The sequence below is a fragment of the Panthera tigris genome, chromosome C1 (assembly GCF_018350195.1).
Source record: "Panthera tigris isolate Pti1 chromosome C1, P.tigris_Pti1_mat1.1, whole genome shotgun sequence".
Lineage (NCBI taxonomy): Eukaryota > Metazoa > Chordata > Mammalia > Carnivora > Felidae > Panthera > Panthera tigris.
In genome coordinates, this window is record NC_056667.1 from 85,444,077 (window position 1) to 85,468,268 (window position 24,192).

The 24,192-nt window shown below is 35.5% G+C and overlaps 1 protein-coding gene across 1 annotated transcript in view; it reads left to right on the forward strand.

The window, feature by feature from the left end:
- Positions 1 to 288: 288 nt before the first annotated feature.
- The window catches only part of SLC30A7 (solute carrier family 30 member 7), an 84,228-nt gene continuing 60,324 nt past the window's right edge, over positions 289 to 24,192 (forward strand). The window contains exons 1-5 of the mRNA XM_007093623.3: positions 289 to 540; positions 762 to 863; positions 13,840 to 13,953; positions 18,234 to 18,321; positions 18,983 to 19,109. Of these exons, the coding sequence (XP_007093685.1) occupies positions 461 to 540; positions 762 to 863; positions 13,840 to 13,953; positions 18,234 to 18,321; positions 18,983 to 19,109 (511 nt within the window). The 5' untranslated portion in view covers positions 289 to 460. The remainder of the gene's footprint in view (positions 541 to 761; positions 864 to 13,839; positions 13,954 to 18,233; positions 18,322 to 18,982; positions 19,110 to 24,192) is intronic.

Consider the following 24,192-nt stretch of genomic DNA (forward strand, 5'->3'; position numbering starts at 1 on the left):
ATGGCGAAAGGGCAGGCGCTGGACACCAGCGCATCCGGGAACATCAGTGGTAGGCGGTCGGGGTGGGCGAGAGCAGGCTCTCAACCAACCAGCCATCCCAGTCTGCGGGTCGCCACCTCAGGATTTTTTCGTTCCATCCCAGGCCAGCGCCTTAACTACCTACTAGTTGCCACCTTTTTCCGCCCCTACAGAGCCCCCGCCGTAAGCTCCGCCCCTCACCACGCAGCTCCCGCCCCCCAGCCCCGCCTCCCCACTTCGTGTCCCAGGACTCGTTGCGCGGCCCGGGCCGGAAGTCGGCGAGTTCCCGGGTGTGTGTCTGTGTCTGTCTGTGTCTCGAAGCGGCACGCGGCCCGGGACAAACGCTGGGGAATCCCACCTGAGGCGTCGCCGCTGTCACTACCATCACCCACGGAGCCACTACTAGAGGGGAGTAGACCCGGCCCTTCGCCGGGCAGAGAAGATGTTACCCCTGTCCATCAAGGACGATGAATACAAACCACCCAAGTTCAATCTGTTCGGCAAGATTTCGGGCTGGTTTAGGTGCGGGGTGCTGTTTTTGCGGGAAAGGGGTATCCGGACGTAGGGGAGAAGGCCCAGACCTAAGGATGGCCCGAGATCCAGGGAGGGAGCATCAGGGACACCTTCCTTCGCTGTGAGGAAAGGAGCGTTTGGGCTGGGAGGGTCTTTAAACCGGGACCCAGCCTCCGGGTCCTGGCACCCCTTTGACTCTCCCGCCTCTTCTCCACTTTTATCACTCCCAGGTCTATCCTGTCGGACAAGACGTCCCGGAACCTGTTTTTCTTCCTGTGCCTGAACCTTTCTTTCGCTTTTGTTGAACTACTCTACGGCATCTGGAGCAACTGGTAACCAAAGGGAAAAGGGTTTGGGCGGAAGCAGGGGGTGGGGGAAACGAAGCACTGTTTGCTTAATGCCACGTAGCTCCTCACCAGGAGGTTCAGGTCTTTGCTGTTCAGCTCTGCTGCTGAGTTGCTTTCTCATATCCACAGCAATCTGGCAAGGCTACGTTTAAGATCCGGGGCCCATCACGTGCAGCAGTTATTAAGATTTGGGTCCCCGCCCCCATCCCCCTCGCGCCCCCCCGCCCCGTCAAGTAAGAGTGACCAGTCTCTTCTTCATTTTGGCCGATGGAAAGAGTCATCCCTAACTACAAACCTTAGCTTTGCCCACTTTCTTGGGATTAGAAGAAACCTGTTTCCTGCGTCTTTTGGGTGGGAGTGTTCCTTGCTTCTTTCTGGGGGAGTGGCATCTGGATTTCACCCTTAAGATCTGAGACGGAATATCTTAGATGTTCGACCTAATTTATTATTAAGAGCTTTATAAAGAAGCTATCCAAAGAAATATGTGTCATTCACTTCTCTTCTCTTTAATTTTATGCTGCAACTGTCTCATGATTTCCCTCTGGTCTTGATTGCAGTAGAAAATCCGGTACAGTTTTCTAAAAACTTACAGCCCCTGAATTGATGGGTTTTTGTGCCATCTTTGGGCTTTTTTGTTTTTGAACCTGCTTTGGGAAGAGGTAAATCCAGGAACTCTGGAATTGAAATATTATTATTTCCAGGTATTTACTGTTGAATAACTTAAGGTCTTGTAAAATTGTGCAGCTAACAATAAGATCGTTACATTTCTAAGTGTGCAGATTCCTCTTTAAATCTCATACTCATTTGAGAATCTGATAAAAGCCAACCCTCAAAATTTTATGTAAAACTTCAGGAGTGATATGGAGTTCCTTGAAATAGATTTTGAACCCTAGATTAAGAACCTATGCTATTTATGCTTTATTTTCTGTTACTTAGAGTTAGTCTCTTTCCTCTGTAGTCCATTTTTAGAGAGAATTGCTGTCCTTGATCTTTATCTCTATCGAGATTGAGCAATAACGTTAAATAAGATCACCATTTTTTGTGACATTTACATTTTTATGTTAAAAAGTGGACTTCTTTTCAGTTCAGATGTCAACTCAGTTTTATAAAAAATACTCAGCACATTATGAAGGTTATTGATTTAGTCACTACTTTAAAAGGAATATTGAGACATAGTAAAATCTTAGTGTATGTAATAACCATTTTGAACCCTCTGAGAAGCAGATATATGTTATCTTGTAATATTAATATTCTTCAATGTATTATGCATGTTAAAAACACTATGTTATAGTATAATAATCATGCTTTATTATAAATATACAGTGTTTATAATATATTTTGCTCTTCTTAAATTATGCCATATTGTGGCATGTGTACTGATTGTATTCAGGCTATAACTTGGTTTATATGTGTACACTTTACATTACAATACATTATCTTTCACTGTGGCCTTTTATGGCATAAATTACTATGTGAAATGTCTTGTTCAGGGGAATTATATTTGAAGTGCCCACATCACTTCTTTCGTGGAAAGTTAGGTATAAAGTAAATTTTTTGATCTGTAGAGATCTATTGAAGAAATTACAGTTGACCCTTGAACAACATGGGGATTAGGGAAATGAACCCTGTACAGTCAAAAATCTGTGTATAACTTTTGACTACCCAAAAACTTAACTTCAGATAGCCTGCTGTCCACCATAATCCTTAGCGATAACATAAAGTTGATTAACATGTACTTTATATATTATGTGTATTATGTTACTGTATTCTTACAATAAAGTAAGCTAGAGAAAAGAAAATGTTATTAAGAAAATCATAAGGAAGAGAAAATACATTTCTGGTACTGTACCAAATTGAAAAATAACTGCATATAAGCGAACAAGCCTGCATTGTTCAATCACTGTACTAAAACCATTGTTTTCCAAGCCGTTTGCCATTAGTCACCAGTACCGAAGGAAAACATCAGTGGTACATGACTTTTTCTTCTGCCCTTTGGTGGCTTGTTTTTCTAACCTTAGGATCTCTTTTCCTACAATTTACTCTCTTTGTGTTATTATATCTTCCACATTTGAAATCTAGCTCTGAGCTAGTGTCTGTCTTACCTAAATCATTTAGTAGGTATTCATCATTATACTAACATCCATGTCCACACCACTTACCGATATTAATTTTTATCAGTGGGTTGGAAGTACAAATACATTGCTATTGAAGCCTTGACAGGTTTAAAAATTGCTTGGGCCTTTTCATAATCTGGATTTCTGTGTCTTATTTAGATATCGCAGTTTCAGTCCCTTTTGTTGACTGGTCAACAATTTCCTTATATAATTGGATTATCTTTGTTCCTGAAGTTTCAATTAGATTTTAAGTTCCTTGAATAAATGTCTCACCAGAATTTATTTTGTTTGTCATAGTCATTTCTGTGTTCATTTTCATTCTATAAAAATTAAGTTTCAAGATGTTATGAACATGAAATGTCAAGAATTTTTTCCATTATAGAATTAAAAGGTGAATAAAACATGCTGTCTTCACGAATAAAGGTTAATAGAAACAGTTGTTGATCCAGTTGCAAAAAATAAATAGTTCTGCTTCTTGTTTAGAGCATTCATTATTTAAAGGAAGGACTTGGTTCATATTTTTGATGGTGAGAATGTGTCATCGGTGGAAGAATAGCTAAGTTCTTTGTGTATTTTTCCACCTTTAAATATCCACTGCCTTTTACTTTTCTGCTATAATGTAAGCTCCCTTAATGTAGAGATCTTTTCTGTCTTATTCAGGCACCTTAGTACATGGCACATAGTATGGCTAATGTATATTTGCTGAATGAAGGAATGAAGGAATAATGAATGTATGGAATTAATCTACCGACACTAAGTGTACTAACTGCCCTATTAGAGAGGAGGAAAACCTTACAACTCCTCTTTTCTCTTACTCTTTGAAGAAAATGATGGGGATACCATATGTGATCTTTCCTTTTAAGATTCTTTTCTTTCTATCATTTTATTTTCTTTTGGTATTATTGTTGAGTAACTACTTCATCTTGAGTTAATATAGTATAAGTATGTGGTTTTGTACCATCTAGGATTAAGTGCTTTTTCAAGTTACAGAAAAATCCCCAAATAATGATTTCTTACATATCACAAAACTTTTATTTTCACGATGGCTGTCATTCCAACTATCCCTAGCAGCAGATTGTCCAAAACAGAGAGAAAAAGAGGTAAAAAGTGTATATAGTGTCTTTTAAGGAGATTTATCTGGACACACATAGAACACTTATAGTTCAGGGCTAAGCCTTTATCTTATTAGTCGTGCTTACTTGCAAATGTCATCTTTGTTCCAGTCAAACAGGTATTCTGCTGAAAGTTAAGGATTCTTTACCAAAAAAAGAAAGGAAATATATGCATACTGTAGGCTCAGGAAGTGAGACTAGAAAGAGATAAACTAGTCTGACTTCTATAGATAGAAAACTGAGGCCCAGGTTTTGTTTTGTTTTTTTTCCCCCAGAGTAGCAGTAAAGCCTAGAAGCACCTGTCATCCAGGGATTTTTTTTTTTCCCACTACACTGTGATTTTTTTCCTAGTATTCCACTATAGTTTCCTTTGTTCTTATGCTCTTTTAACTGTACTTAACTGTTTGTTAGAAAACTTCAGTAATATTTTTTACCAAAGCTGTTGCAACAATTTTCCCCTTAGACATAGAGGGAACTCATATAACTCTAAAGGTAAATGTCTTTGTATTACCAAAGTAAATATTTGTTCAGGAAATGTGTGAGGCCATACTGGACATTGATTTGTCCCTACTTCTGTATAATATGTCATATATTTGTAAAGTAACTTGGTAAAGAAAATGCTTCTATTAACCGCATTTTTCTATAGAATTAAAAGATATTTATCTTTGTCTTTTATCAACTTTTCCGTTCTTAAAAGACACTGTTTACCACTTTATGGTGATGACTTCTGCTTTCCTGTAGTTTTGTTACTCACCTTAAAAATGCAGGCAAGTATTCCACTTTGCTGAAATTAAAACAAAAATTTTTTTTGATGTTTATTATTTATTTTTGAAATAGAGACAGAACATGAGCAGGGGAGGGGCAGAGAGAGGAGACAGAATCCAAAGCAGGCTCCAGCCTCTGAGCTGTCAGCACAGAGCCTTGTATGGGGCTCAAACTCACGAGCTGGGAGATCATGACCAAGCCAGGGTCGGATGCTTAACTGACTAGGCTACCCAGGCGCCCCTTTGCTAAGAATATTTTTAAGTAAGGGATTATATAATGGAATGTAATAGAGTTGTGGGTTTTTTACCATAACTGTCATTAGTTTAACAACTTATGCAAATGTCAGGATTCTAATTTCTTCCTAATAAATTGGTAGTTAAGTTTTTCTACTGTCCATCTCATGGAAAGTTATCGTGATTATTCCCTGTCTTCAGTTTTGAATTAATCTTTAACAACACACTATAGATATACTGTTAGCTTAGTTACCAGATCTTTTTAAAATTTTTTATTATGGAAAATTTTAAGCATAAGGAAAAGAGAGTTTAATGGACCTCATGTTCCCATCATTTATCAACATGTAGTCTATTTCATTTCCTCTGTGTTATCTGTCTCACCACTGGATTATTTTAACACAGATACCAAATATAATTTCCTTCCTAACTACTTAAGTATGAGTCTCTAAAAAAAAAAAGGCCCCCCCACCCAGTAATACTACCCAGTGCCATTCTCATCTTTAAAAATTAGGAATTTATTAATATCAAATGTCCAGTTAGGGTTCAGATGATCCTTATTGTCTCAGAAATTCTTTCTACAGTTAGTTTTATAAGTCAGAATCCAAATAAGATCTAATCCAAACAAAATCATACTTGGATCCAAACTCCTATCCAAGCATATTTGGTTGATATGTCTCTGAAATCTCAATTTATGGACTCTCTTTCTCCCTTTTGTTTGTTTTTGCCCCAATGACCTTAAATAAAATCTTTTTTTGAGAATTTCTTTTGCTAAATGTTTTATTCACATTTATTATATTTTGTTTCAGTGATCAGGTTTCTCTTTTATGTTCTAAGAAGTTTTCTTTATTAAAATATCTTTAGAAAGTAGTCACTTAAAAAAAGTTTAAAAATTAATTTTAGAGAAACTGACAGTATTTAAAGATGGGAGCCTAAAACAGGTATGCTGCTTTTAACAACTAATTGTTCTTTATTAGGTTACATTTGGTATGTAAATCATATAACCTGAAATATTCTTATGCTGTCTTTATTTACAAGGAAATTTATGCCATGTGGTTTAAATGACAATTCATAATAAGAAACATTTGCTAATATTGAAGATGAACAATAAAATTGACATTCCTCATGGGTAGTGTTTTGATGTATGATAGAACAGAGAACTAGAAGTAGACTCTTTTTCATTTGAGTTTGTCTATATAGTTGCAGCTGAGTAATTTTCAAATCGTGATACCAGGTTTAAAAAAACATTGCAATGCTTTAAGAGAACATGATTCCACTTTAGAAGAGGGAGTGGTTTTTCAGGTAGAATCATATTTTATACTATACTAAAAGTGAAATAACATTTGGGGGCGCCAGAGTGGCTCAGTCAGGCGTCTGACTCTTGATTTTGGCTCAGGTCATGATCTCATGGTTATGAGAACAAACCCTGCGTGGGACCCCGTGCCGAGCATAGAGTCTGGTTTAAGCTTCTCTCTCCCACTCCTTCTGCCCCTTCCCCACTTGTGCATGCATGTGCATGCATGCACTCTGAAAAAAAAATCTTTAATGAAAATTAAATTTACTTAAAATTTAAATAAATTGAAAATCTCATTTTGATGAGTATTAAAATTGCCAAGCTATATCTAAACCTCTTGAAAAGGGAACTTAATTGCTGTGGTGTACAGAAGAGGTTTACCATTTCCCTCCCATGTAGGCAGTGTTTGGTGTCCACTAAATATGTTTAAAATAAATTTGTTGTAAAGAAGATAGTGCTAGTGTGTATTAATTTGCTAGGGCTGCTGTTACAAAGTACCACAGTAGAAAGTTATTGTCTTATAGTTCTGGAAACTAAAAGTCTAAGATCAAGGTATTGGCAGTGTTAGTTCCTTCTGAGATCTGCATAGAAGAATCTGTTCCATGCTTTCTCCTAGCTTCAGTTGCCTTGCTGGCAATCTTTGGCATTCCTTGGCTTGTAGAAGCCTCATCTGATATGTGCCTTATCTTTTACTCAGTAGTCTCTCTGTGTGCATGTCTGTCTCCAGATTTCCTCTTGTTATAAGGACAATAGTCATATTAGATTAGGGCCCACCTTGCTAAACTAACTAATCTTAATAAATTATGTTTGCAGTGACCCTGTTTTCAAATTAGCTCACAGCAGAGGTAATGGAGATGTAGGACTTCAACTTAAGAATTTAGAAGAGGACACAATTCAACTCACAGCAGGTTTTACTAAATATATGTGTACATCAGTGTATCATTTTCATTTATATTTATTTAGAATGAATACCCTGCCTTCTTCTACAACTAATTTATGGCCATTTAAGATAAAAGTAACATATATAATAGAATCCTTAAGTTATAGAAATAAAAACATAAGGAATCGTGTATAGAGAGGAAAAAAGTAAGCCTACTGAAAGTGTAAATTAATGTAGTTACTGAAATTGACTTTTAAATTTAGTTATAAAATTCCATAAAGTTAAGGCACGATGGGTAAAAATTCTCATTGTCAGGTTTTACTACAACACAACTACATTTTATCAGAATAGAGAGAGAATTTTCTGAAACTAAATTTTAAAAGTAACTTACCATATTAGTTCTTTATCATAGAAGAGAAAATAAAATCAGAAGCAATGTCTTTATTGGTGGTTTTTTAACACAGTACAGAGATAACTCTTCAAATGGGGCATGGCTACCCTCCCCCACCGATCCCACCAAGCTGCAGACTGCTGTTTCTTGTTACTCAGTGCTAAGTTCGTGGTGAGAGCAAAGGGGCGTTCATTAACTTAACCCAGGCCCTTAGGCAGGCGCCGTGAGCCTGGGCCCTGGGAGTAGGTTTTTTTCTCCCCCCAACATTTTTGCCCCTTCTGTGAAAGCAAAACTCTCCTCTGTACATGTGGATGGTCTTGGGTGAGAGTAAGTTTCTTGCTCCTTTTCCAGTGGTAGCAGGACATGTGTTTTGTGTTGGTGCAGAATTCTATGCCTCTTTTTTTAGTGGTTGCTCTAGCATGAGTAATATGAACTTTTAACTTAACCACAATTAATAATATGTTTATCTTACAATATTACACTTCCATTTCCTTCTGTCCTATGTGCCATTATTGTCATACATTTCACTTTTTATGTGTTTTAAACCCCATAATACAGTACCTGTTTTTGCTTTGTACCAGAGGTTAGCAAACTTTATCTGAGCAGCAGATGGCAAATATTTTAAGCTTTAAGGGCCATAAGGTCTCTGTCACAACTTCTCCATTCTACTGTAAAAGCACAGAAGCAACCATACACAGTATATAAACAGATGAGTGTAACTGTTTTCCAATAAAACTTTATTTACAAAAATAGATGGTAGTCTGGGCCATAGCTTGCTGATTCCTGCTTTAGATAGTTATCATTTTTTAAAAATAGCTTTATTAAAATATAATTTATAAGCCATACAATTTACCCATTTAAGGTATACGAATGAATGGCTCTTAGTATGTTCACAGAGTTGTAAAACCATCAGAACAATCAGTTTTAGAAGATATTTATTACCCTGAAAGGAAGCCTTGCACCTCTAGCCATTGCCCTCTAATTCCCTTATCCCCTGATTTGCCCTAATTCTAGGCAACTGCTAATCTACTTTCTGTCTCTTTGTATTTGCCTACTCTGGCCTTTTCATGTAAATGGAATCATATAGTGTATAATCCTTTGTGACTGGTTTGTTGCACCCAGCATAATGTTTTCAAAGGTTATCCATATTCTACGTGAATTAGTATTCATCTATTTTTATTGCCAAATTAAATTCAGCAGTGTGGGAGAATTCTGATTTTTCTACATCCTCACCAACACTTGTTATTGATCTTTTTGATTTAGCTGTCATAGTGTGGTTATGAAGCTGTTGCTCATTGTTTGACCTGCATTTCCCTGAAAGGTTGTTAATGATGTTGAGTATCTTTTCATGTGCTTTTTGGCCATTTGTGTGTCTTCTTTGGAGAAATGTTTATTCAGATTCTTTGTTTCATTTAAGAAATTGGATTACTTATCTTCTTGAAGAGTTTTGTTTTTTTTTTTTAATTTTTTTTTTTTAACGTTTATTTATTTTTGAGACAGAGAGAGACAGAGCATGAACAGGGGAGGGGCAGAGAGAGAGGGAGACACAGAATCTGAAACAGGCTCCAGGCTCTGAGCTGTCAGCACAGAGCCCGACATGGGGCTCGAACTCACAGACCGTGAGATCATGACCTGAGCCGAAGTCGGATGTTTAACCGACCGAGCCACCCAGGTGCCCCTTGAAGAGTTTTTTAAAAACATTTGTTTATTGTTTTTGAAAGGGAGAGCAAGAATCCCAAGCAGGCTCCGTGCTGACAGTGCGGGACTAGATCTCACAGACCACGAGATCATGACCTGAGCTGAAATCAAGAGTTGGTTGCTTAACTGACTGAGCTACCCAAGTGCCTTATCTTTTGGAAGAGTTTTAAGAGTTCTTCGTATAGGGGTGCCTGGCTGGCTCAGTTGGTGGAGTATGTGACTCTTGATCTCCGGGTTGTGAGTTTGAGCCCCAGGTTGGGTATAGAGATTACTTAAAAATAAAATCTGAAAAAAAAAAAAAAAAGTTCTTCATATATTCTGGATGCAAACCCCTTGTCATATGTAGAATTGGTGAATATTTTCTCCCACCTGTGCATTTTCTTTTCACTTTCTTAATAATGTCCTTTGAAGAAAAAAAGTTTTAAATTCCAGTGATATCCAGTCTATATTTTCTGTTCTCTCATTTATTGCTTGTGATTTTGATGTCTTCTATATATATGAAACTATTGCCTAATCCAAGGTGGTGAATATTTTAGGTTTTATGTTTAGGTCTTTGATCTTTTTTGGGTTAATTTTTTGGGTTAATTTTGTTTTGGGTTAATTTTGGGTAATTTTTATAATGTCAAAAGTCATCTTTTGCCGGTGGATATCCAGTTGTATCAACACATTTGTTGAAAACACTATTCTTTCCACTATTGGAATGTCTTGACATCCTTGTCAAAAGTCAGCTGACCATAAATGTGAGGGTTTATTTCTAGATTCTAAATAGTATTCCGTTGCTCTATTTGTTTATTTTTGTGCCAGCACCATACTATTTGATTACTGTAACTTTATAGTAAAGTTTTGAAATTGGGAAGTATGAGTCTTTCAACTTTAGATTTCATTTTCAATATTTTTTTGGCTATTCTAGGTCCCTTGCTTTCCATGTAAACTTTAAGATCAGCTTGTCAGTTTCCTCAAAGAAGTCAACTGGGATTTTGATAGGTTTGAGTTGACTCTGTAGAACAACTAGGGAAATATTGGCATCTTAACAATGTTGTCTTCTGATCCATAAACACAGATATCTTTCCATCTATTTAGGTCTTCTTTAATTTTTTCAACAATATTTTATAGTTATAGAGTATAAATTTAACACTTTTTTTTGTAAAATTTATTCACAAGTATTTTATTTTTTGATGCTATTATAAATGGAAATCTTTTTTTATTTTTTTACATCACTACTATTAAGAATACAGTTCATTTTTGTATGTTGATCTTGTATCCTGCAACCTTGCCAAATTCATCTATTAATAGGTTTTTAGTAGCGTCCTTAAAATTTTGTATATATAAAATCCCGTCATCTGCAAATTGTGATAGTTTTACTCCTTCACTTTTTATTTTTTATTTTATTTATTTGTTTTTTTAATTTCTTGCATAACTGCCCTTGTTAGATCCTCCAGTGCAATGTTAAATAGAAGTAGCAAGATGAGACATCCTTATATCCGATCTTAGGGGAAAGCATTCAGTCCTTGGCCTTTAATGGTGCTCTGGGTTTTTGGTAGATGCCATTTAAGAGTTGAGAAAGTTCTCTCTATTCCAAGTTTGTTGATTGTTCTTAATATAAAGGAGAGTGTTAAGTTATGTCAAACTCTTATTACACCTGTTGAGATGACCATGTGGTTTTTGTCTTTTATTCTGTTGATATGATGTGTTAGATTGATTGGTTTTCATATATTAAATCAACCTTGCATTGTTGGTATAAATCTCACTTGGTTGTGGTATGTACTTTTCAAATATATATACTTGGATTCCACTTGCTAGTGAATGTTGAAGTTTTTTGTGTTTATATTTGCAAAAGATTAGTTTGTTCCATTTCTTGTGATGTCTTTTGTCTCATTTGGTGTGAGGGTAATATTGCTCTTACATGGTGAATTGGGAAGCATTCCTTCATCATCTGTGTTTTGGGAGAGTTTGTAAGGGATGGTATCTATTGTTCTTTAAATGTCTGGTAGAATTTTCCAGTGAAGCTGCCTGGGTGTGGGCTTTTCTTTGTTGGAAGTTTTACAATTATTAATTCAATTTGTCTGTTTGTTATATTTGAAATTTTTTTTTTTAGTTTTGCAAGACTGTTTCTAGGAATTTGTCTATTTCCTCTGTGTTATCTAATTTGCTGGCCTATAATTGGTCATAGTATTTTCTTATGATCCTTTTTATTTCTGTAAAGTCAGTGGTAATTTTTCTTTTTCATTCCTGATTTTAGTAATTTGAATCTTTTACCTTTTTTCTTGGTTAGTCTACTTACAGGTTGTGAATTTTGTTGATATTTTCACAGAACCAGCTTTTGGTTTGTTTATTTTTCTTTTCTTTTTTTTTTTTTTTTTTTTCTGTTCTCAATGATCTTTTAAAGATACTAAAAGTGGAAAAATTATCTTTTTTTAAAAAAAATAGGCTTCATGCCCAGTGTGGAGCCCAGTGCAGGATTTGAACTCAGGACCCTGAGATCAAGACCTGAAATGAGATCAAGAGTTGGATGCTTAACCAACTGAGCCACCCAGGCACCCTGAAAAAGTATCTTTTTTATTTACTCACATATTTATCATTTTCAGTGATCTTCATTTCTTTATGCAAATCTGTTTCCATCTGTTATCCTACTTCTGTTTGAAGAACTTCTGATTCTTTTAACTCAGATCTACTGGCAGTGAATTCTGTCCGCTTTGGTTGTCTGGAAAAATCTTTATTTTGCCTTCATTTTTCAATATATTTTGTTAGATACAGAATTTTCGGTTGGCATCTTTTTTCAGTACTTTAAAGACATTGCTCCATTATTCTGCCTTGAGTAGTTTCTGATGAAAAATATACTAATAATCTTATCTTTGTTTTTCCTTTTACTGTTTTCAAGATTTTCTCTTTTTTCTTTGGTGTTGAGCAGTTTGTGAGGTATGTAGGGTTTTCCCCCTGCTTGGGGTTTATTAAATTTCTTAAATATGTGGTTTGTTTTCAAAAACTCTCCAGCATTTTCTCTTTAAATACTTTTTCTACCCTATTTTTTTCCTCTGTTACTGAGAATCCAAATATTTGTATTTGAGTCTCTTTGATAGATGTGACAGGTTTTGAATGCTCTGTTCTGTGTTTTTTCTTTCCCCCACTCCTTTAATTTTTTGTGTTTTACTTAGATAATTTCTCTTGACATGATTCTTTCTGTCTGTGTCCCATTTGCTCAGAAGCCCATGTATGTTATTATTTCTCTTCAATATTGTGATTTTTAAAAAATGTTTTTGTTATTTCCGTTTGATTCTTTTATAGTTTTATCTACGTGCAAGTCCTCAGTTTGTTCATGAATCTTCAACAGCTTTATACAACATCCTTTAACATAGTAATCATATTTGTTTTAAAGTCCTTATCCTAGTCCAGTCTCTAGGCCTTTTCTGGTTCTGATTCTCTTGACTGCTTTAGCTCTTGACAGTGGTTTTTGTTTGTTTGTTTGTTTGGTTGGTTGGTTGGTTTTTGCCCCTTGATCTTATTATGTGTCTTATAAATATTTATTGAGTGCTGGATCTTATGTTTAAAAGATTAACAGCGACCAAGGTTGATAGTATCTATGCCCAGAAATGTGTACCCCTGTTGTTTTGTCAGGCCATTAGTGTGGGGTTTTGAGTCTCTGATCCATAGTTGGCTAGTTGGGTTTTGTGTTTTTTGTTATTGCTAGTTAGTTTCAACAAGCTACCAACTTCAAATTTTTTTAGTGGCTTCTACCACCTTGTGTTTAGTGTAGGGTCTGGGGCCCTGGAGGGTTTTCTCAGTGTTCTTGCTCTACTCAGCTTTCAACAAGTCACGCTCACCTGTTCCATAGGGGAGTCTCTGTGCTCTTGCTCAGCTCTCAGTGGTAGATTGCTATTGTTTTGTACTCTAGTCAAGGCTTTGGCTGTGGGGAGAGAGAATTTGGTCCTCCTGCTGGAGCTGTAATTTTAGGCAGTCCGTTGTCACCTGAGTGCCAGAGTGGTTATTATTAACGTTCCTGCCCCTTCTCCCACCTCTCTCCGCAGCCTTGTATCAAGAGAAGGAATGATTGTCTTGCTCCTCTTCCAACAACAGCAGACCTTTGCTTTGTATCAGTGTAAGATCTTGGGCCCAAGCTGGCTTCAGACTTGCCCCTGACAGTGATGGCTGGTTTTTTTTTTCTCTCTTTCAGTGGTCGCTGACCTTTGTCAGCGATCAGAGAGTGGGCAGATTCCTGCTGCTCATCCAGTAGCAGCTAGCTTTGTTTCTAGAAACCCCTCTTTCAGTAGAAGCTTGTTTTTTTTTTCTTGGGCAGGGGGTGTGAAGTTTCCTTCTGAGATGTTTAAAACTTATCCTCAATGTCTTTCTGTATATCATATTTCAAGGTTGTCTGTTTAGAAGATTAGTTCCTGATGAGCAGAAGGATATTTAGAGAATGTATAGAAGGATGCCTACTATTTGGTTACTATTATAATATGCCAATATGTCTGTTCTTTTACAGCTTAGGCTTGATTTCCGACTCTTTTCACATGTTTTTCGATAGCACTGCCATTTTGGCTGGATTGGCAGCATCTGTTATTTCAAAATGGAGAGATAATGATGCTTTCTCTTATGGGTAAGACCTTTTAAAAACTTTTTTATCTAAGTATAAGAAATGCAGAAAATAAATCTTAAGCACAATGAATTTTCACAAATTGAACACATTTGTATAACTTGAACTCTTGAATCCCCCCTCATGCCTCCTTCTCGTTCCTTCCCATGTCGCTCCCCAAGAGTAACAAGCACTTCCCTAACTTGGTGGATTAGTTTTAACCTGTTTTTGAACAGTATGTAATTGCAATCTACAGTATATATATATTTTTTGTTTTTGCATCGAAGTTCTTTTGCTTAGAGATAGGACATCTTGGTTTTACCAGAAAATTTTAAGTGAAATTTTTTGCTAGATAGGGGACTTCCTCAACTCTTAACCTAATTTTTTTAAGAAGAAGAAAAAATATTTCAGTTTATGAAAATGGTCAGGTTTCTTTTTTAAAGAGATATTTTGCCATTAATTTATTTAAAATCATTATTTTCTAATCTGATTTTATATTACCCTCTTCAGTTCTGCTTTTATGAAAAATACTTCTTTTCATACTATTGCTGAATTTGGATAACTAATCAAATATTTGGAGAGTGTTTTTATGTTGAAGAGACCGTATTGGCACATCTGGTCTCACTTCCAAGCCTCGTACCCTTCGAGGCAGGGTTTGCCTTTTGTCCATCTCTGATTGGGGGAAACAATGGAGTTTCTGATGTTCGAGTGATCTGCCTGGGTGTTTTCTTTTTTGAGTTCATAGAGTATTTTGCAGTGTAATTATATTTACATGTAACCAGTACTCAGAGGTAGTACCCTTTTTCTCTGTCTCCCCATCCACTTTCTCTTTCCTTCCTGCACCCCCTTGCCTCTTACTTGTTGACACTTGTCTAGCTCCCTTGTGAGTGCTCTCTCACATTCTCTCCTTTCTTCACTCTTTCCTACTTTTTTTCTCTTTCACTCTCATCCCCATCCTCATGCTCACTGTCATCTCTCCGGAACTCCCTAACCTCCTCTCTTGTACTTTCCAGTTCCTTGTGCCTGTGCTCATGGTCTTTGTCTATCCCTCAGCCTTCCACCCTCTCCTTCCTCTCTTTCTCCCGCGCATCTTTGTTCTCTCCCTCTACCCTTGACTGCTGTATCTCTCAGGTCTTCCTTATTCCCTTCTCCCTCTCTCTCAACCTCTTCCGCCCTAAGTCTTTCTTCTCTCCCTTTCCCAGTCTCTTTCCTTCTCTCCCTGATCCTCCTCCTGGAAGGCTCTCTTTCCTTTGCAGCGTCTCTCATTCTCTCCTGCCTGCTCATATCCACTCTCTTAGCGCACTGCCTCTTACTCCCCTTGTTCTTTTACTCTTGTTCCCTCACTGCTTTCCTCTTTCTTTCCACCTTTTGCTTTTGTTCTTGAACAAGCAAGCACACACTGTCTTTCTTCTACATGCTCTTGTTCTCTTCAGAGGGCCCACTGTGAGTCTAATCCTTTGCCTCTTACAAAGATGAATAAGATATGTCTTCTGCCTTGGAGGAACTTGTGGTCAGATGGGGAAATGGTTCAGTAAAAATACCATAATGACTGTACATTGTGACAAGTGCCAAAAGTGAGATATATGAAATTCTGACAAAACTTGCTGATTTGGGGTATAACCGAAGTGATATAATTATTTGTAAGGTTATAAAAACGAGGCAAAACCACTAATTATACTGTTTTTATAGACTAGAGCGAGAGATCTGTATATAAATAAATCCAAACAGTTTAGAAAAGAACATTTTCCATGGCATCATGCAATCAAAAGATTCTTAAGTGTATTTTGAATCATTAAAGAAAAATTGTATGTAAAGTTCTAATTTTGTGTTGGAAAATTAGTAATTCGTATATATCGTATATCAAAAATCTGATTAGAGTATCTTACTGAACAAGTTTTTGGGATAAAGAATAGGTGACTATAAAAGTTCTCAGTTCTTACACGTTAGGATATCTGTTGTTTTCTACTTAGGTTGCGTAGTCTCCACTGTAAGATGGTTTGTAAGATGATTTTTAGGCATAACTTTGATACCTTCAGTACCATAGCGGTTTTAACTGTGCAACTTCAACTCATTTATATGAGGGAGTAATATTCTTGCCATCTTTTTATCTCTTATTCTTTTTCTTGTTTGCCTTTTTCTTTTAAGAAGGAAAAAATTAGGGAATAAAATCTGATGCAACATTTGAACCTATTAATAATTGCTATAGTAGTAAGCAGTAAAATATAGGTACCAGTACATCAAAATGACACTGGATAGACTAAGCCTAGGGATGAATCTCCAAAACCCTGATTCAGTATGATCGCAATAGCAGACTGACCACAATAGAAGATTAGGAGGAATCTGAGAGGCAGAAGACTTTTCAGTATTTCTCTATAGAAAAGTCATTTTTGTATCTGGTCACACTATTTTTGAAATAGCGATGCCAGTATAAAAATAATATATGTCTGATGGGTAGATACGTATGTACATGCCTTCACACATATGTATATGTACGTGTATCCTTTTTTGCCTTGGCTAAAGAATCCAGATGCCATCATACTTAATTAGGCAATCGCATGTTCATGAATTATATGTTTTAATTCCAAGACTCACTCTGTTGAAGTAAACAGTTATTTGTAAAGTCAAGTATGTCTGGTTTTCACAAAATTTTCACTTGATTCCTGCAAGCAAGGTTAGCAAATATATTAAGCCTGATTAAATCACTTGAGTCCAACAGCGGATCAGAATTTATTAAGCACATACTAAGCTAGGCACTAGAGACAAAAAGATGCCTGAAAAACATTTCTACCTCTGATCTTGAAATCCAGTGGAACTCAAGGACAAAAGGCTTTCAATCAAACATTAGCTTTGGGAATAGAAGAGTGGGTTAAAAGAAAGTGCTTATTTTATTTTGAGGTTAGTAACCCTGCTGATAGATTAGGTAAATTCCTAAGTGTTTACTATGGAAGCAGGCTGAATTTAATGAATGTTTTCTCCTGAAAAATAAAAAGGCATATGCTTTGACAAATATGTAAATCTAATTCATTCATATGTATTAGAAGGTAGAAATCTGCATTCTTTCTGAATGTAGAAATACAAGCTATGTTGGAATGTACTGAAAGAGCAAACTTCAACATAACTGCAATGAGTACATGTTTTTAATGTTTAATTATTTTTGTGAGAGAGACAGAGCATGAGCTGGGGAGGGGCAGAGGAAGAGGGAGACACAGAATCAATCCTAAGCAGGCTCCAGGCTCTGAGCTGTCAAGACAGAGCCCGATGTGGGGCTCGAACTCAAAACTGTGAGATCATGGCCTGAGCCAAAGTCGGACACTCAACTGACTGAGCCACCCAGGTGCCCCTGAAACGAGTACATTTTAAATAGTTTGTTCTCTTTAAAAATGTTTTTTACAGTAAAGCTTGTATAATCTAGAAGTTGACAAAGCTAGGAAAAGCAGAATTTTTGATGTTCCTATTATATTATTTAAGGACCATAGTGATTAACTGCTCTCAGCACCCTTTGAATCAAGTTAGGACATGTAAAACTGCCAAGTTGAAGTTTCTAATGACTTTACCTAAGCCACATATACCTTAACAGAAAAATAGAATCTTTCCCTGATGCTTCATGCAGGTAGTAAGCAGAAAGTTTCAGAAGTCCATAGAGAAAAAGGCAGGCATTTAAAAAATAGTTTAATTAAAATTATGTGAAGCCAGGATTGATTCTAAAAATAGGCGATTGAAAAGTTTTTGTTAAATGTATTAATCTTAGAAAAGAGTGATTAGGAATGTAAATCTTAAGTTGGCTCTAGGATGATTGTGTTTTCCTTCAGATCAAAGTTCCATTTTCCAAAGATTTCAAAACTGAAAGTTATAAAACAAAAAGTATAAGGAGTTTTTAGAAAAGAAGCAAATAAGTTATTAAACCCCTCTTTCAGAAAAGTCCTTTGCTCCTACTTTTTATTTCTTAGATCCTTCCTTCTTTGCCTCCTTGTCCAGTCCAATTTTTCCTTCTCCAGGGGCAACTTGAAATTTATGTTTCTGTGCAGGGTCTTTCTAAACGTACTTACTCGAAGAAGGTCTTTTGATTGGCTTGTAGAGATGGATGTGGTTTATGGCATTTTGCTATTATACATAATTCATAATAATTAAAGTCATTTCCTCATTTCTACAGTATATATAGAATAAAGCATACTATACTATAAATACTAGGACTTTGCTGGCTGCTTTTAACCATATAATATGGTTTAGAATCTCTGAATGTATATAAATGTATGGTTTGATTTTTAAGAAATAATAATTCATTTGTTTACTTTGCTCTTCTTTAGGTATGTTAGAGCGGAAGTTCTGGCTGGCTTTGTCAATGGCCTGTTTTTGATCTTCACTGCTTTTTTTATTTTCTCAGAAGGAGTTGAGGTATTGTAGATAATGATTAGAGTCAGTAAATTACATTTCTGCAATGAAAATGTTTATGAACTAAAGATACATGTATAAAGCTGTCTTTACACTGTTATTAAGTATTATTGAGGACAGTCTTAGATTAGGTAAAATATGTAAGAGGAGCTTACAAAATAGTGGAAAAATTAAATATATGTGAAACTACTTGAAATTGAAAACCATTAAATGATAGTGCTTTATAAGGTATGAATGAATTATAGACGCTGTGAAAAGTAAAGGCACGGTCTGGGTAGTGAGGTCAGCTGGGAAGAGTTCTTAAACAAATCCGAGAATTTTGTCAGTGAACTTGTAATATTTGGCATATTAAAGAAATATAAAGAGAAAATTGAAAGATCAATGAACCTGAAATGAATGGCAGTATTTTATGATACCAAAAAGGGATGGTTTTTAGACCAAATAGTCATGCTTTTAAATATTGGTGTGTATTTAAAAAATAGTAATTACTACCTTGTCTGCAGTATGTGAGTGCTATTTTTTTTTCTAGAAACTGTTTTGGTATATATTTATAGAGTACTTTTAATTCTGAAAATAAAAATTTTTAAAGATTGCTTTTTGTTTTTACCAGTTGATCACTCAAAAATTATATCAATGCTGTTTGTTTGTATTATGTGTTTTCTAGAGAGCATTAGCCCCTCCAGATGTACACCATGAGAGACTGCTTCTTGTTTCAATTCTTGGGTTTGTGGTAAACCTAATAGGAATATTTGTTTTCAAGCATGGAGGTCATGGACATTCTCATGGCTCTGGTATGATGGTTAGAACGCTTTGTTTCTTCATTTTCTCTTTTCATCATAATTATCACTTTTGAAAATTGATACATTTTAAAGTTAAAGTCTATGTTGGTTTTTTTTTAAGTTTATTTATTTTGACAGAGAGAGAGAGAGAGAGAGAGAGAGCAAGCATGAGTGGAGGAGGGGCAGAGAGAGAGGGGGAGAGAAGAGAATCCTAGGCAGGCTCCGCCTTGTCAATGCAGAACCCGATGTGGGGCTCTATTTCACGAACCGTGAGATCATGACCTGAGCCAAAATCAAGAGTCTGATGCTTAACCGACTGAGCCACCCAGGAACCCCTATGTTGATTTTTAACAACAGAAATAATATGTTAATAGACACTTATTAATGTCTTCTTGAACCATCACTCCCACTTCTCCATGTGTCTCCATCTCAGTTACATCTCAGAGTTACACATAATCAAGTTTGGTTATGGATGCTTCCACACCTCTGTAGCTGTGGACACCATTTATATAAAACCAACAAATAAACATTAGAAACAATAAAACCAATCTAGTTACTAAAAATTACAGTACATGTGGCTATGAAATTTATTATACAATCTGTCTTTGAGATCCTTCTATTTGGTATGTATCAGTTGGCCTTCTCTTGTTGACACATAAAACTCCATGGTGTGGGATACCATGGCTTATTTAACTGGTCTTCTGTATGTAGACTGTAAGTCATTTCCATATGAAACGTATCCTTGTGAACATATGCAGTTGTTTTTCCAGAGTTTTGCTGTCCCATATAGTAGCCATTAGTCACATGTGGCTATTTAAATTTAAATTATGGTTAATTAAATTTAATAAAATTAAAAATTCACTTCTTCAGTTACACTAGTGACATTTTAAGTGCTCAGTAGCCACATAGGGCTACCATATTGGACAGCAGATACATTTCCATTTCACAGAAAGTTCTTTGAATTGCACTGTGCTGGACTATAAGTAGAGTTGCTGGAACACAGGAAATACAGTTTTTAGTTTCAGTAGACAATAGCAAATTGCCCTCAAAATTACTATTATTCACATTTATCCCAGCAATGAATGTCAGTACTAATTTCCTTCCACTCATATCAAAACTTATTATTACGATTGGAGCTCCTGGATGGCTCAGTCTGTTAAGCATCCTACTCTTGATTTCAGCTCAAGTCATGATCTCATGGTCAGGAGATCGAGCCCCACATCAGGCTCTATGCTGATAGCACAGAGTCTGCTTGGGATTCTCTCCTTCTCTGTCTGCCTCTCCCCGGCTTGTGCTTGTGCACATTCTCTTTCAAAACAAATAAATAAACTTAAAAGAAAATTTAAAAAAACACAAAACTTATTATTATGGGTTTAAGACTGTTTTGCTAATAGTTTGATAAAAATGATATCTCATTTTATTTGTTATTTCTTGTTTAGTAGTGAGGTTGAAAATCTTTCTGTATGGTTTTAGGACATTCAAGTTTATCCTCTTGAACTGTCTATTTATTTCTGCTTGTTTTTCTATCCTCTTCTTGTTAATCCATGTTTAATAATTTTTATATATTTTGTATACTAATCATTTGTTTTATGTGTTGCAAACATCTTTTCCCAATCTATGGCTTATCTTTAAACTTTTGTGTAGGTGTTCTTAATTTTGATATAGTCTTAGTTTTTCTGTCTTACATTTTTTTCTGGTATGTTTTCTACTTTGAGAAATTTCCATTTTCTGAGTCATAAACATGTCTCATATTTTAATACCGTTAAAATTTAGGGTTTTTTTTTTTCCCAATCCATTTTGTTCCTTCATCTATATGTAATTTGTTTTTGTGGTAGGGTGAGTTAGGACTTAACTTTTTATTTCCAGTGTGAATAAGCAGGTTTTCCAAGCACCAATTATTAACCTGCCTTTTACCCCATTGATGTAAAACAACACTTTTAGCCTATATTAAGTTACCTTTTAAAATTGTTTGGGCCTGTCTTGCCCATTTGGTTTTTTCATCAGCTTGTCAAGTTGTATGAAAAATCTTTTTGGGATTTTGATTGGGAATGCATAAAAATTTTTTTATGTCTTTTACTAAATTATCTTAGCTATTTTAATAAAGATCTTTGTATTTTTTGATCAGTTTATTTTTAAGTAGTTGAATGTTTTTATTACTATTAAGAATAGAAATTATTATTCCTCTTGTCTTATTGTATAGCCAGGACCCCTAGCACAGTGTTGATTAGATATACTTAAAGTTTGTATCCTTGTGTCAACGTGGATAGTCACCTGAGTAACTTAAAAAAAAAAAAAAACCTTAATGCCCGGGTTTAATCACAGAACATTTTTATCAGAATCTCCAGAGGAAAATGTAAACATCAGCATATTTTAATATGCATTCTTCATTGATTTAATGAAGAATGCTACTAAAGTTTTATCATTTGGTCTGATGTTTATGGTCTATTTCTGATGAAACTGTCTTATCAAGTTAAGATATTACTTTTTATTCCTGCATCTATTGAAGTAATCATTTTTTCTTCCTTAGTTAATTTAAAATTTGTAATTACATTGATAGATTTCTCATAAGGAACCATCCTTAAATTTTGTGTCTATATTTTGGTCTACATTTGGGTGTGTGATCCATTTTCAGTCAATTTTTGTATATCATGTGAGGTATGGGTCCAATATCATTTTCTTATATATAGATATCTGGTTGTCTCAGCACCATGTTAAAAAGATTGTTTTCCCCCCATCGAATTGTGTTGGCACACTTGTCAACAATCAGTTGACTATAAATGTGAGAGTATTCTGGACTCTCAGTTCTTTTTCATTGATCTATATGTCTATCCTTATGCCAGTACCCTACTGTCTTGTTTAATGTACATTTGAGGTAGGTTTTGAAATTGGAACATGTGAGTTACCCAGCTTTTTTCTTTTTTTAAGATTATTTTACTTATTTTGGATCCCCTCTTGCGTTTCCATATAAATTTTAAGGTCAGCTTGTCGATTTCTGCAAAAAAAAAAAAAAAAAGACGGTTGGGATTTTTATAGAAATTGTATTGAATTGTAGATGAATTTGAGGAGTATTGTCATCTTAACAATGGTAAGTCTTCTGGTCCATGAACATGGGATGCCTTCACATTTATTTATAGCTTCTTTAATTTCTTTCAACATGTTTTATAGTTATTAGCGTACATGTTTCACACTTTACAGTTAGGCTTTCTTTTTTTGTTGTAGGTAGTATAAGTGTGATTGTTTTCTTAATTTCATTTTTATATTGTTCTTTACTGATGTATAAGGATACAGTTCATTTTTGTATACTGATCTTGTGTCTTGCCACATTGCTGAAATTGTTCCGTATTCTAATAGGTTTTTAGTGGATTCTGTAGAATTTTTTAGTGTCCTGTCATCTGTAAATAGAGATAGTTTGCTTCTTCCTTTCCATATGAATGCCTTTAAAAAAATTTTTTTTTCTCTTGCTTAATTGCCCTGGTAGATCATTCGGTACAATGTTAAATAGAAGTGGTAAGAGAGTACATTCTTGTCTTTTTCCTGATTTTAGGATGAAAGCATTCAATCTTTCTTCATTAAATATGCTGTTAGCTGTGTTTGCTGTGAGGAAGTTTATTTCTATTCCTAGTTTACTAGGTGTTTTTATCATGAAAGGGTACTGGGCTTTGTCACAACTTCTTCACTTTTTGAACTTCTTCACTTTTTGAGATGATAGTTGGTTTTTTTTTTGTTTTTTTTTTTTTTTAATTTTTTTATTTTTGGGACAGAGAGAGACAGAGCATGAACGGGGGAGGGGCAGAGAGAGAGGGAGACACAGAATCGGAAACAGGCTCCAGGCTCCGAGCCGTCAGCCCAGAGCCTGACACGGGGCTCGAACTCACGGACCGCGAGATCGTGACCTGGCTGAAGTCGGACGCTTAACCGACTGCGCCACCCAGGCGCCCCAGATGATAGTTGGTTTTTATCCTTTATCCTTTTAATATGGCATATTACATTGCTTGATTTTTGGGTATTAAACCACCTTTGCATTCTTAGGATAAATCTCATTGGCCATGATTTATCTTTTTTATGTATTGCTTTATTTGGTTTGCTAGTATTTTGTTAAAGACACTGTGTCTATATTCTTAAGGAATTTTTAGTCTGTAGTTTGCAGGGTATCAGGGTAATGCTGCTCTTATGTAATGAGTTGGGAAATGTTCTCTTTTCTATTTATTTTTATTTTAGAGAGAGAAAGAGCACGAGCAGGGAAGAGGGGCAGAGGGAAGGAGGGAGGGAGCGAGGGAGAGAGAGAATCTTAAGCAGGCTCCACACTGCATGGAGCGTGATGCAGGGCTCTGTCACACCACCCTGGGATCATGACCTGACCCAAAATCAAGAGTTAAATGCTCAACTGACTGAGACACCCAGGTGCCCCTCTTCTATTTACTTATTTATTTTTAAGGGAATTGGTGGGGAAGAGTATGGAATGTTTGGCAGAATTCATAAGTGGCAGAATTCAAAAGCCTGGGCTTTTCTTTTTCAGGTTTTAAATTCTTATTTTATTTTATTTATTTATTTTTTGCTTACTATAGGTTTGTTCACATTTTTATTTCTTCTTGAGTCAGTTTCAGTAGTGTGTACATTTCTAGGAATGTTCATTTGTGCATTTGTTGTCCATTTCATCCAAATTATCTTCTTTGTTTACTTGTTTATAGTATGTTTTTTTAAAAAAATTATTTTATTTCCATAAGGTCAGCAGTGAAGACCTTTCTTTACCAGTTTTAGTAATTTGTGCCTTCTGTCATTTTTTTTTTTTTCTTGATTAGTTCAGTTAAAGGTTTATCAATTTTGTTGATTTTTTTTTTTTTTTTAAAGAGTGCCCTTTTGGTTTTATTGATTTTTTTCCCATTGTTTTTCTCTCTATATTAAATTTTATTTCTGCTTTAATACTTTTATGTCCTTATGCTTTGCCTTTATTTTTTTTTTTTTAATTTCTTAAGATGGAAAATGAGATTATTAATTTGAGGGTTTTTTGGTTTTTTTTGTTTTTGTTTTTTGTTTTTTTGTTGTTTTTAGCATAGCCAATTTTTTTTCTAAGCATTGCTGAAATATGATCCATAAG